This window comes from Toxotes jaculatrix, chromosome 3, assembly GCF_017976425.1.
Source record: "Toxotes jaculatrix isolate fToxJac2 chromosome 3, fToxJac2.pri, whole genome shotgun sequence".
NCBI lineage: Eukaryota > Metazoa > Chordata > Actinopteri > Toxotidae > Toxotes > Toxotes jaculatrix.
Genome location: NC_054396.1, coordinates 10,326,943 through 10,340,250, shown reverse-complemented (window position 1 = coordinate 10,340,250; position 13,308 = coordinate 10,326,943). Strand labels below are relative to the sequence as shown.

At 41.8% G+C, this 13,308-nt stretch overlaps 1 protein-coding gene and 1 pseudogene across 4 annotated transcripts in view; both read right to left on the bottom strand.

Annotated features, from left to right (window-relative positions):
• Positions 1 to 9,823, bottom strand: part of cita (citron rho-interacting serine/threonine kinase a) — a 34,387-nt gene extending 24,564 nt beyond the window's left edge. For all 4 annotated transcript variants that reach the window (XM_041034671.1, XM_041034672.1, XM_041034670.1 and 1 more), the window contains exons 1-10: positions 9,738 to 9,823; positions 9,399 to 9,521; positions 9,116 to 9,257; positions 8,534 to 8,709; positions 7,905 to 8,006; positions 5,420 to 5,562; positions 4,994 to 5,087; positions 4,702 to 4,908; positions 4,349 to 4,502; positions 2,785 to 2,974 (exon numbers count right to left, since the gene is read on the bottom strand). In XM_041034671.1, the coding sequence (XP_040890605.1) occupies positions 2,785 to 2,974; positions 4,349 to 4,502; positions 4,702 to 4,908; positions 4,994 to 5,087; positions 5,420 to 5,562; positions 7,905 to 8,006; positions 8,534 to 8,709; positions 9,116 to 9,257; positions 9,399 to 9,500 (1,310 nt within the window). In that variant the 5' untranslated portion in view covers positions 9,501 to 9,521; positions 9,738 to 9,823. The remainder of the gene's footprint in view (positions 1 to 2,784; positions 2,975 to 4,348; positions 4,503 to 4,701; positions 4,909 to 4,993; positions 5,088 to 5,419; positions 5,563 to 7,904; positions 8,007 to 8,533; positions 8,710 to 9,115; positions 9,258 to 9,398; positions 9,522 to 9,737) is intronic.
• Positions 9,824 to 10,785: 962 nt separating this feature from the next.
• LOC121178943 lies at positions 10,786 to 13,211 on the bottom strand (annotated as a pseudogene).
• Positions 13,212 to 13,308: the final 97 nt, after the last annotated feature.

The window sequence follows — 13,308 nt, the reverse complement described above, 5'->3', positions numbered from 1 at the left end:
CTCAGCTGGGGTCTTTCTGCACTGAGTTGCAGTGTTTTCTCCATTACAGGTGTTTAAATGTGAAAAAAGACGAGGTGAATTTTGTATGAAGGACAGATGGATGGGACTTATTCTTCACCTTTATCAAATGACTTCAACCATCTTGTTTTAAACCATAAATTGGAGGAAACATACATGTCTAATATTCTTACTGCTATAAAGATCATGTAGGTAGAATAGAAAATAAATATTTTTTACAGGAGAGAAAATACCCTGGCCACTTTTTTTTTCTCCTGGCTGAGGAATATGGTAGCTGTCATGTCTCTGTAATGTGGAGGGAAAATAAATGAGTAGCCAGTGCAGACTGCATTATTGAAGAGAATCAAAGAAAGACAGGGACTGAGGGAAAGTGTGCAAGTTAAAGGCTTAGCAGCACAAACAGGTACACAAACAGAACAGACCACATGCAATAACACAAGCAGACTGAAGCAGAGAATATTCCACCTGAGATGTCACAGATAATTAAAATATATTTCCTCACTAATTCCTCACGTTCTGTGGCCAAACTGTATTTAAAGAGAGCATTTAAATAAATGTCTTTACATTGTGTACAGAAACATCATATTTGTCGAAATGTGTCCCTAAAAATTACATGTAGCAGTCTATCAACCAAGTCTATTTATTATTTATTTATAAATAAGCATAAACAAACAAGAACAAGTCTGTCTTTAAAACATCATTTAGAAGGATTACATATTAAGAACAACATACTCACTAATCTGCTTTTCCTAACAAGTAATGAGGTTTAAGAATTAAAGTGCGTCCTGTAGGTGTTATTAAAAGATGGCTGTGGGTCATTAAAATCAAAAGCGTTTATCTTCTATGGTGCATAAAGGTGGTCAGCAATTTCCGCTGGGCCTCATCGGTAGCAGCAGAGGAGAAGTCAGGGGGTCAGTATAAACGTAAGAAATCGTCCTCCAGAGACGACAAATATAAAGATTTCTTGAAAATCTGGCCATTAGTTGCTGAGACACCCAAGCAGAAACTCTGACCAGATAATGGCACTAGACGAAAAGCCAGTTGATCATCTACTCATCAAGAATCATCCTCTGGGGACTATGAACACCCATATCATAACCATCTGGCAGTATACATTCATGGCAATCTGGTCAGCAGTTGTCAAGATATTCCACTCTTGACCAAAGTGTCAAATGACTGACCAGACAGACTGACAACCTGAAACTGTTGTCCTTATGCACAACTTATAAGCAAAAAGCAGACACATACCCACTATTTGTGTGTGTGTGTGTCTACATATACATATACATATATATTTCTTTTAAATATATTTTATATATTTTATATATATATACATTTTCCACCTCAGAGCGTCCCATATCACCCTGAAAATTGCTCAAAAAGGCTTATTTTAGTGGAAGTCTATGAGCCTACATTCAAGCCATCTTGCAAAGATGATTTTCTGACACTAAACCACAGTCGGCTTCTTATAAATTTGAGGCAAGCTGTTAAGGGGATTTTGTTGTTGAGTTTTACTAATGAGGAGTCAGACAAGTTCACAAGGAACCAAAAAAAAAAAAAAAAAAAAGAACAGCAGAAACCCCCAAAACACATGATTAGCATTTCATTATGCCTGGCTCTGGGTTCATTTCTCCTTCCTTTTTGGCATTGTAATGAAGAATGTGTACACGCATATGCATGCACCCACACACAAATCTGACACATTCTATGAGCTCTGAGCTCCTCTTAATCAAATGCAGCAAAGAAAATGACTGGCTTCAGATAAAAACCATGAACAGATGACTGATGGTGTAACAGCAAGGGACAGAGACATTAGAAGAGGGAGAAAATAAGAGGAAGAGATGAGACGAGTAAATATGGGGGTGGGGACTGGGGAAAGAGAGAGAGAGAGAAAAAAAAACACCACGGTAGTAACCATAGAAATAGATTCTCTTCCCCAATCTGAGCTCTCATCCTTTTCCCTGTCTAATCTGCTCATGCTTTTTCTTCCCTTTCTGTTGCTGCTGCTGTCATGATCCGCAGTCTCCAGCACCATTAACCTGCTAGAACACTGCCATGGGGCTACAGAAATGAAACCTATCCTCTTGCATTATTATCATCAGAGGTTAAGAAGCCAAACACCATTAGGGATAATTACAGTCCCAAAACCCATACTATAAAAGTCAGGAGCCCATTATGCCGCACAGTAACAGAGAAAGCACAATAACAGCAGCGAAGGCTGGAATGTGTCTATGTGTGGGGTTCCACCTCTCAGCAAACCTCATTGACACACTCAGCCGCATACCAATCAGCGCCGATGGCAAGATAACGCCAGCTCACATCCTCTGGTCCATTCATTTGATCTATCTCTGCATCGGATTCACTATGTGTGATCCCAACGCACAAAAACAAGAAGCAGTAGGAGAGAGCACCAGAGAAGAGGGGGATCCCTCCCCTCCCTCATTCCTTGTCTGACACAGCATATGGCCAAACCCATTTCAGCCCCAACAGGCACAACACTAATGACAGGGACACCACACCAACTGCCCAGGGCACCGCACTAGGTCACCTGAAACAAGGCTACCTGGAATTTGTTGCCGTGGTAATGAGGAGTCTAATGGCAGAACAGCAGGAAAGGGTATTACAGGGTCTTTAACCAACAAAGGTGTGCTAGAGAGGTGTATGCAGGAGGTCTCTGCATTGACTACAGAAAAAAAGGGGGGGGGTCGTCTTCAGGAAAAAAAAAAAAAAAAGCCAAACAATGCTTTGTAAACAGGTAGCACTTACTCAGTTTTAGCCAATGCTGTCAATGCTCTGCTGAAGAACCAGCCTAGAAAGGGCAGATCCTGGCCCTGGAAGGCCGCTGGCTGAGCTCCTCGCTGGGCTGCTGAGGCTGGCCGGGGGGCTGCCTGCTCCGGCTCCTCAAAATTAGAGGTGTCATCTTCAGTGTGCAACGCAGGAACGAAAGGCGGGAGAACTGCAGGAGAAAGGGATCAGAGGAGGGAGTAAGAGAGGGCAAGGAAAAAACAAACAAACAAAGGAGGCAGCTATGAACAAGGCAGTAAAAAAAATGTTAAAGATAAAAATAAAATACAACAAGGAGAAAGGGGAGAGAAAGGAAGGGAGGAGGTACAGAGCAGACCGGTGGGAGCCTAGAGTGCGGTAAGTCGCGCGTTGATGCACATGCTGCCTCTCGGTCCCTCCCTCCCTCCCTCCCTCCCTCTCTCTCTCCTTCCCTCTCTCTCATACACACATGCTCACTCCCTCTCCCTCACTGCAGCAGAGCAAGCTAATCAGCTGGAGCCAAAGCTGAAACACAGAGTTCTATCTGTGCCCAATTATCAATAAACCAGGGCTGTTGTCTCAATACAAGCATGGCTATGTGTGATCCTTTTCTTTATGTTGCATTTGAGAATTATAACTCTACAAATATCAACCAGTAAATCAGTTAATATTAAGAAACATCTGTAAACATTTCTAACACACACACACATTAAAAGAGGCAAAAAAGCTTGTGTGTCATAGTCAAACAATAATCATGTGGTTCTCAAAAAAAAAAAAAAAAAACTAGATTCATTAATATTCAGCGATGATAGGGATATTATAACTGGTAAACAGCTCAGAGGAAATGGCTGGCATAGCAATGTTTCATAATCGCTTCACAATCACAAAAAGGAGGATCTATTCATCTGAAAATGAGGGTTTCTGCAAAGCAAAATAAACACTCATCACCCCTGCAGCTACTTGTGTGAATTACAGAACTACTGTAGTGCTGCGGCTCTCTAATGTGACTATGCTTCACTGAAAATGTCCATTAATGTGAATGTTACGGGTGTGTTTTCCCACAGCTGGTCAGGTGAAAATGTCAAACTCTTTGTCATTCAGTGCAGTCTCAGGTTTGATGGCAACAATAACGTTCAACAAACACACATGTATTTCCGCCACAGAGAGCTTGTCTGGTGTCGCTAGCATAAATGATTTTGTGCTGCATCTGTTGAGAAGCAGATGAGTTGCAGTTCTTTACTCCGTCTGTGTCGCTTCTTGTCTCTGCCTCCCTCCCATTCTCCTCCTCAGGAAAGAATTGGCTTACTGCCAACGGCGCACAGAATCTCATTATTTTACTACCGACAACACCACTGGCAGCGCAATCGCTGTTTGTTGTCTATGTGCAACCACACACACACACATTACACTTATTTATATAATAAAAAAACATTAGTGTTTGACAACCAGTCCTATATCATCTGTCCAGTAACGTGATTACAGCGTCACTGTGTCATTTCAAGCCAAATTGAGCATTTTTACTGGACAGACAGGAGAACAGAGTCTCCAGGGAGAGGAATCTCCTCACCGTGTCTTAAGTTGTTCCAGTCTACACTGGAGAAGAAAGAGTGACAGCGGAGTCCCTGGAAACCCAGTCGCTCTTTGGCTCCACACAGCAAGCTCTGCACCAGGTCTACAAACTGCTTACTGGCCTGCGGCTCCCCCGGAAACTTTAGAAATCGCTGTAAGCAAACGACATGGACAAGGATTCATTACATAATAAACAGACTGATCAGACTGCATATTTTCCCTGAGTATGACTGGAATGCTAAGCAGGCAGTTGATTATTCCAATCATCTGGAATTATTTGTGGCAGAAAATAACTGATCAGATACAACTAATGATCAATATCAATAACAGTCAAGACAGCAGTTTACATACCTGGAAGTTGAGGATGTTGTGAATGGTCTTGGTAGAAGTGCCATCAGAAAACGGTGACCTGGCATAGATCATCTCGTAGGCTATGACCCCAAGGGACCACCAGTCACACTCAACACCGTAGGTGCTGTGAGAGCCCCCATTCATTGCTATCAGGACCTCAGGGGAGAGGAAGTCCTGGGTCCCAACAGGAACTGTGGGAGCTGCCACCTGGAAACGCATTGATAAAACACAATGATGTCACTGTCAAGGATACTGAAGTTAATACACAGAGCCAACTCTGTAATCTACTTACTGTTTTGTTAGCAGTCAGCCTGGCAGCTGATCCAAAGTCTGCCAGCTTAATGTGACCAGTCCGATCGATGAGAACGTTCTCTGGTTTGACATCTCTGCAAGCGGATAGTTTAGAGGAGATGTGATACTGCTTTTATAGAGCTGTTTGTTGCCTGAGTACAGTAATATGTCTACCGCTCTGATGATAATGGAATACATTTAGAAAGTCCTGCAATGTTTTTGTATTACACAACATCACAGTCAGCGCTCTAGGTTAAATTATAATGCTACATTTGTCATGTCCAGTTAACGTTTTCTTGAATTGTGTGCATTTGGCTTTCCAGTGAAAATAAATGATTTAGTGAGAATCTAAGAAAAGGACAAAACTACAGAAGCCTCGAATGGCCTTTACACAAACGTTTGTTGAATTCAGTGGCCGGTGTCTTACCTGTGGACATAGCCCAGCTGGTGGACAGCATGAATGGCTTCTACCAGTTCAGCTAAATAGAACTGAGCCATGGATTCATCAAACTGATCCTCGTATCGGTTTAGCAGGGACATCAAGTCTCCGCCTGGCAAGTACTCCATCGCCTGAAGACATATTTGTAATGAGACATGTTGAAGTGTTTGCCAATAATAAGTGGAAGCATTAAAAGTATGACCAGAACTTGGAATTGGAATGAATGTGTATTTGAATAGGATTAAAATGAATTACACACTGCTGAAACATTTCTGAGTGCCTATAAATAGGGCTATATTTAGAAAGAAAAAAACGAAGCAACAAGTGTAAGATGACATGTGTTTGAGCTTACATCAAAGCTCTCTTTAGCTTAAGCTAATAGGGTGGTTCTCCTCATTATAGATTCAGTTATGTAACACCAGAGACTATTGCAGATTTATCTGTGATACTGCAGTCAAAGAACTGGTCTTCCATAGCTAAAAATACACCGATAATAACTGCAAGATCCCTGTATTGCTTGTGTGTATGTGATTTCAGGCAACAAGCAGACATGTTTTCAGTCAAGCAACATGCCACAACAAAAAAAACATGTCTCATCCTCAGGTATTTCATTTTTAAACTCTGGGAGGACAAATTAACAAATCAACCTTGGTCATGTTTGACTCAAATCCTCCTTTCTACTGTCTGCATCCTGAGGTGAAAGGCACTGGTCAGGCTGATTTCAGCTATATGATGGCAGTCATACAGCCATAACAGGCGAGAGCCCTTGGTGCATGAATGGTCGGCAAGTCTGAATGAACGGGAGCATTCTCCAGTGTTACCTAGCAACAGGGAGACTGGGTGCCTCTCTGACACACGGATAAAGATGGATGCTTTGTATTTTCCTCCATGCTCAGTTAGGGAGCAGGGTGAGACAGAGGGGGAGTGAAAAGAGAGGATGAGGAAGAATGGAGACAGACGTGCAGGGGGCATGAAGGAAGGTATAAGGAGATGAGGGATGAAAGAAAAGCAAAGGGCAGTATGCCGTACAAGGCTTGGCTAGACAGGAAATGCTTTTCCTACACCCTATGCCAGTCTAATGGGTCAAGAGAGAAAATATAAATTCTTTGTGAGGTTAAGAGCCATCATGATGATTACACTGCACGCTCTATGTGAAGAGAAAATTGACACTACTTCATGTCTGAAGATTAGGCTATTAGACATACACTAACATTTTTGGGGAAAAAATGCCTGATCACCTCCTTATGTCAAAGTCAAATGAGAAGATTATATATTCATAATAGATATCTGCATTAAGTACAGAGGTGTTTTACCTACACGTGAAACACTGGAAGCTTTGGGAAACTCTTAGCTCAGCTCTTGTTGTTATTTTTCTGAGTTTTTTTTTTTTTTTTTTAAACAGATGTGGTTTCTGGAATGTGCCACTGTGATTTAAGTAGCAGTTAGCTACAAAAATCAGTGTTTGTGAACAATAACAGTTAGGCCCAAAGACTGCCCAACAGCAAATCAGAGGTTCCTGTCCAGTGGAGGTACCAGCGTTGAATACTGTCATTAATATGAACGAAATCCTGAAGACTCTTGAATGTACTGGCAGCCAGTTACTCTAATTTTTTTCACTTTTGAAGGAGGCTAACTATTTCCCCTCCTGCTTCAAAGCATTTCTTCCCTGAACAAGTTGTTCCTTTCATTGCTCATTTCAGATCCCTTCCTGTGGCAGCTCATGTACTATTCTGACTGATCCCACTGTTTTATTAGTCACATTCTGGAAACCACAGCTGTGAGAGAAAATAAAAAAAAAAGACACTTTGCAGCACAGCTTTCTAGTACACTGCTTTATATACAAATTAAAAAAGCTGTATTGTACTTTGTGAATAACACATGAAGACATATATTAGGATCAGGTAAGTTAGATACATTGGAGCTGATTGTCTTTAACTATGTCTGAACCCAGTGACTACAATTTTGGAGTTGTTGGAAGTTTTTCTTTTTCACTTTTGAAGAAGACCAGCCATTTACCCCTGTCTCTAGTTTTTAAACTCATCTATTCCTCTTCTCTCACCTAACTATGGTTTTGATGGCAAACAAGCATATTTCCCAAACAGCTCATACAGAAGATATGGACTGGGAACCACTGTTCCCAAGCTTGGTTTAGTTTAGGGCTACGAATACATTCAGACAACACATAAAAATGCAGTTAAAAAACAGTGTCTTTTGTAAACAATGGCTGAGCGAGGAACCACAGTGGTATTAAAGCAGTATCTCACTTAGTATATTTAAATAAAGAAGCTAGCCCCAGGCCTATACTCTGGCACAAAGCCTGCCCTGCACTAGGCAGTACTACTACATATATCGCTTCATCCAGCTGGCACTACATGTTAATTACTTGCCTCCATTATAAAACACTAGTTTAACTAGGAAAAAAAAAAACGATTTCAGTCCATCCTCAAGATCAGAAAAAAACCTGCAGTCTTACCAGGTAGACATGTTCTTTATCCTGGAAGGCACAGAAAAGCTGTGGGATCCAGGGACTGCTGTTCAGAGCCAGGATCCTCCGCTCTTCTTCATGAAAAACCACCTGAGAGGAATTGAAAAGGCATGCAATCAGCATATATACATACAGTATATACATCAAAGACATGCAACAGCAGTAGTGTATCACCCACATAAATTCTTCGGCCTAAAACATTGAGAAGGAAACACGTTTAGGGCTTCAGTGGTGTTTAAATGTGATCCAGAATCTCAGCAATTTATTCAGTTAAAATGAAATTAGATGTCATTTAAAATTATGCAAAGTAGTCACAGGTGGCATGAGCAAAACACTTCTTGTACATACAAGTTGTTCATTGTATTGCTCACTTCAGATCTCTTCCTGTCACAGCTCATGTACTATTCTGACTGAGATCTGTTCTATTAGTCACATGCCAGAGAGCACAGCTGTGAAATAATGTACCCAGATTTTGTTTTGATGCATTCAACCTTACAGCACCCCCCAGTGGACTCTTCTCAGATTGCAACTTTGGAACACAAAATAGATATATACACAGTACAACGCTTGCAAAGACAGTGGAAAAAATGCCGCAATAAAACAAAAAGTAATCTTACATTTTCTTGAGAGCGTAAAACTGTCTTGTCCATGACTTTCAGTGCACAAACGTCTCCAGTGGCTTTCTCTCTGACTACTTGGACTTCACCAAAGCGACCACGGCCCACCACTGCACGCAATTCAAAGTCATGAGCGCCAGGCTGCAGGGCCCGCAGCTCTGAGACCACTTCAGAAACTGTTTCACAAATACAAACAAAAACACAGAGGTTTTATGCCCATTGTTTCTGAGAAATGAAGTGAAACAACTTTTAGAATGTAAGTTTCTAAACATACCACAACAAAAATACAGCACTTTATGCCTTTAGATACACAGACATATATGGTCTAGTCTATCTGACAGGTATTGAGAAAAACATGGTCTGTTCCATGAATGAATCACTTTTGTTTTTGTGGACTATGCATTTTAGTGTTCACTTTAATAAAAGTCATTTTAGACTTAGACTTAAAAAACTAGAGACAGGTACTCATTTACTGTGAGTAAGCGTGTATGAAAAGCTGAACCAACTGTATGAACTGTCATACGGCCTCAAAAATAAACAACACACAAAGAAATGATCTTCACGTGTAAAATGTATGCTTACATTTGTTGACAAAGTTTGCCACATGATGTATCTTCATAAGCTCTGGGGAGGTGCACTCCTGGTAGAGGAGCAGCAGAGCCTCCAGAAACTCTTCCCGACCCAAAGTGCATCCTCCCTGTTGCCCGCACAGGCTGGCTCGGCCCTGAGGACAGCGCATAAACACAGGAAGAGGAAGTTAGCTGCCTAACAGCTAGTGCGGCTGATTTAAAACTGTAAAATTAAAGCAGTTGAGACATTACATGTGAACAGTTAATGGCATCAGGACACATACGCCATACTTTACCTGAAACACCTGGTTCAGTCGCAAGCTGCGGCTGGCGATGGGATCCGAGGAGGAAGGCAGCGTTTTCAGGCTTCCCTGACTCACGTATTTGAACTTCAGCATGGCCTCTTAACAACAAATAACCTTGAGAAATGACACAAATTTGGTCAACGTGAATGGGAGTTTGTACGGACAAAGGTAAAGACTGGAGTGGGGCAACAAATATCAACAATGTGTCCCTTTGATAAGCTAAACTGACGTTGGCTAACGTCTGTTTGCTAACGCCGCTAACATACACAAACGAGTAAATTGACACGACAAACATATACGCCCTTACCAGAAAATTATGAGAGTACTCACCACAGTGCCATGCAGGTAGATATAATATTCTTTGTAATTCACCCAAAACATTGATGGGCTAAGAGCACTACACTGTTTTCCTCGTAGTAAACGTCGTTTCCGGTTAACTTTCAAATTTTGCGCGTTCCCCACCCACTCCTCGAGCTTGCTGAATGAAGATGGTGTCTGATTGGACGGTTATATTTTTGTAGGCGGGTCCAACGGTTGTTCTTAACCAATGACAGATGGTTCACCCCTGTTCTTCACCGCATCTAGCAGGGATTCCCATTAAAGTTTCTTACACAAGGAAATAGAAATATTTGTTATTTGTAAAAAACATATACAGTAAAATGAGCACATGAAAAAAATGTAATATAGCAACGACTGTGTCATTAGCATTAGCACACTGTTTTTCTGACAAAAATACTATGACCATCTAACAAAGTTTCTGTTTGCATGAAATAGGCCTATTTGTTGGGTATTCCAGTCATTTAGTGTTGCACTTCTGTAAAGTTTGAGGACCAAAAAAACTGATTAAAAATAAAAAGAATTGCCCAAATCAAAGCAGCAGAGGCTGAGATATCCTCACTTCCCCGGTGTTGGTCAAGCTTAAAAAACACTGGATCCTACAATTCCCATAATTCAACCAGAAGCATCATTTTGTTCGGCCCTCCTTGCTTGATGAGTGCCCATGTCAAAAACCATATCCTAAAACGTTTTCTGGCCAAAGCCAAGATACTCCTGATGACATCATGAGGGTTTTTTTCTTAGACTTGACAAAGATTCTCCACAGCCACAGAAAACATTATGCAATTTTTTCACATGTTGAGAGGTACTCCTCATGGCAAGTAAACTAACCTTTGTGGTTAGTAAATCCACTAAATCCTACCATAATTACCCCAATCTTTTCATAGTTTTATTCCAGTTTAGATGATCAGTATTGCTCCTTCTCGGCTTCATAGACACTCTTGGAGTTGCTATAATACTATCAATACCACACATTTCTAGTTTCTTTACGTATAATAAATAAGATGCAATAATTTGCAGATTACCAAAATCAGGGCCAAAACTTTTATTTCCAGCAGAGATACATGTTTCATTATTGTCTGTTCCAGTTTTCCAAAATTGCATGGTCAGATAGTCTAAACTAACAGGGGGTATGGTGGAGAGACTGCCTTCATCTTGCCCCAGTTGCTGTAGGAGGTGCTGGAGGTGTGGCGTTAAGATTGAGGTTGAGTTTGGGATTTGGGATTGGGTGCAGGAGTAGGGTCAGGATTAGGATTAGGGCTAGGAGCAGGGCTGGGGTCAGGTTTGGGAGGTGTAGGGGCAGGGGCAGGGGCAATATAGCACCCTTTCTTGTGCCACTGCATGTCCCGCACACGTCGGACGGACTGGATCTGAGGTGCAGTGGCTCCCCAATCATTCCAGTGCTTGAAGTCTCCATGCTCAAACACATACTGGCTCCCTCTGTAGCCTGGATACATGTATGCCACCCATCTTCAGAGGGAAGAGAAAGAATTGCATATCACCTTCCTGTGACAGTGAACTGGGCAAAATAATATCAGGATGCATGAAAAAAAAATCAAATCTATTAAATCCTCTTTGGAAACAAAACAATTCTAACTAGGATAAATAATATTTATCACTGTGAAGGTTACAGCTTACGTTCCACTGATAGCCTTAGCACTGGCCACGCGGTCCTGGAAACCATGAGCCCACAGACTGGGGACATCATCCTCAACAATCTCCATCTTTCTGCCTTCAAAGCCTGCATTCTCAAACAGGTGCAGCTTGTGATCTGCACTGTCCTGGAAGAGAAAAACAACAGGTTTGAGTGTGTCTGGCAGGAGGTTATATCTGCCAATATTACATCCACAATACTGACCACTTTCAGAGGCCTGAATGAGCTCAGGCTGTAGGTAGTCTGGCAGTTGGTCCAAGTGCTCCAGCGAGGATATTCTCCTTTCTCAAGCACAAATTGCTCTCCTGCAAAACCTGGACGCTCAAACCCCACCCACCTGAGCACATGGAGAAAATGCCACGCATATAAACGCACACACTCATGCCCTAAGCAAGGGAAGCAAGTTGAAAACAGGATGCAGATCTAGCAAAAACTGATGACACGTGATGAAGGTAAACTGAATCACTCACGGTCCTGACTCCACAATGACTGAGCCAACTCGCTGTGTTTTCTCCAGCACATCTTTACATTCACCAGACAACTCCACCTTTTTCCCACGAAAGTTCTCAAACTCAAAAACCGCCAGCTGCAAGACAGGAACGGATCATCGATGGCGTGATCAGCAAAGTCCCATTTCCTTGGTGGTTTTTTCATTTCATTCCATACACCCTATTTTTCTGTGTGTGTAATTTGTGAAGTCGACAGACTTCATACATTATATATACATTTGGGCTTTTCTGATAGCTACCTTATATGTGGCTCCGGCCCCTCCTTGGCCCTTCTCTGCAGGCAGCTGGTCTGGGGTTCCCTGCTGTTCTGTCATTTTCCCTCTACAAAGCACATTGTTTAGTGATTTCATGTTGTTATTTTGTCAAATGAATACAAGAAAATTGTGTTTCCTGCAACGCTGGAAAACTCATTTAACTTTAATACATTGTCACAAGTAGGATTTAAACAACTGCAGAGACAAAAATAATTCCTTTTTAATAGAGTTGCTTGGTCCTAATCTATTCAGTCACAAATCAAATTTAGCAGCGAGACATTTGCATATTTTATTTTACTCAAATCCTAGTTGTGTCAGTTGTATATGTAAGAATAAGACATCAATTGTGCACACACAAAATGCTACTTAAGAAGCAAGCATTTGGCTGCAGATAGAAGAGGGAATAGAGAGCATAAAAGAGAAAGGCCTGTCAGGGAGAGGGATGATTTTTTTTTTTTTTTTTTTTTACCTGGATGGCTTGTGCTTCACTGCACCACGTACAAGCCACACTCTCCGTCTTTCCTCTTTCTTTTCTCTTTTCTGTCTGTCTCAGTGTGAGGGCGTGTGTGGGTGTGGAGGCCTGGCGAGCGGGTCGGTTGAGGCCAGTGGGGGTATTTATGGTTTATTTCTGGCCACAGCAGCAAAAAGCCTGTTGATGCAGCAAGTCTGTCGCACCCATTGTGTCCATCACACTGCTTCTCAATAGGCTTGCCCCTCTGTCCCTGGCACACTGGCAAACGCTGCCCAGCTCTGCCCATGCTGCCATCCTGACCATGATCCTATAGTGGGCACACGCACTGACTGCCGGCCAAGAGATCAGTCTCACTCAGCACTATCGGCCCCACCCAGCTATCTTGCTCTCCACTCTCCTGTCTTCTACCTGTTTCTTTATCTTTCTCTTCACTCAGCATCCAGAAAGCTTGCTTTCCTCTGGTGCCATCCACCGAAATACTAGTATTAATAATATTTCCATGTTTGGATTCCTCAGCTCTCTTTCCCTTAGTACTTTAATTATTACTGACTTGGCCAAAAGCTGTGATGGGTGTGGAAAAGGCAGCTTGCCAAAATAAAAATGAGACTATACATTTTTCTAACTTAAAAGTGATGCATAGGTTCATGATTCTTCATCCTCCACAGTCACTTATCTT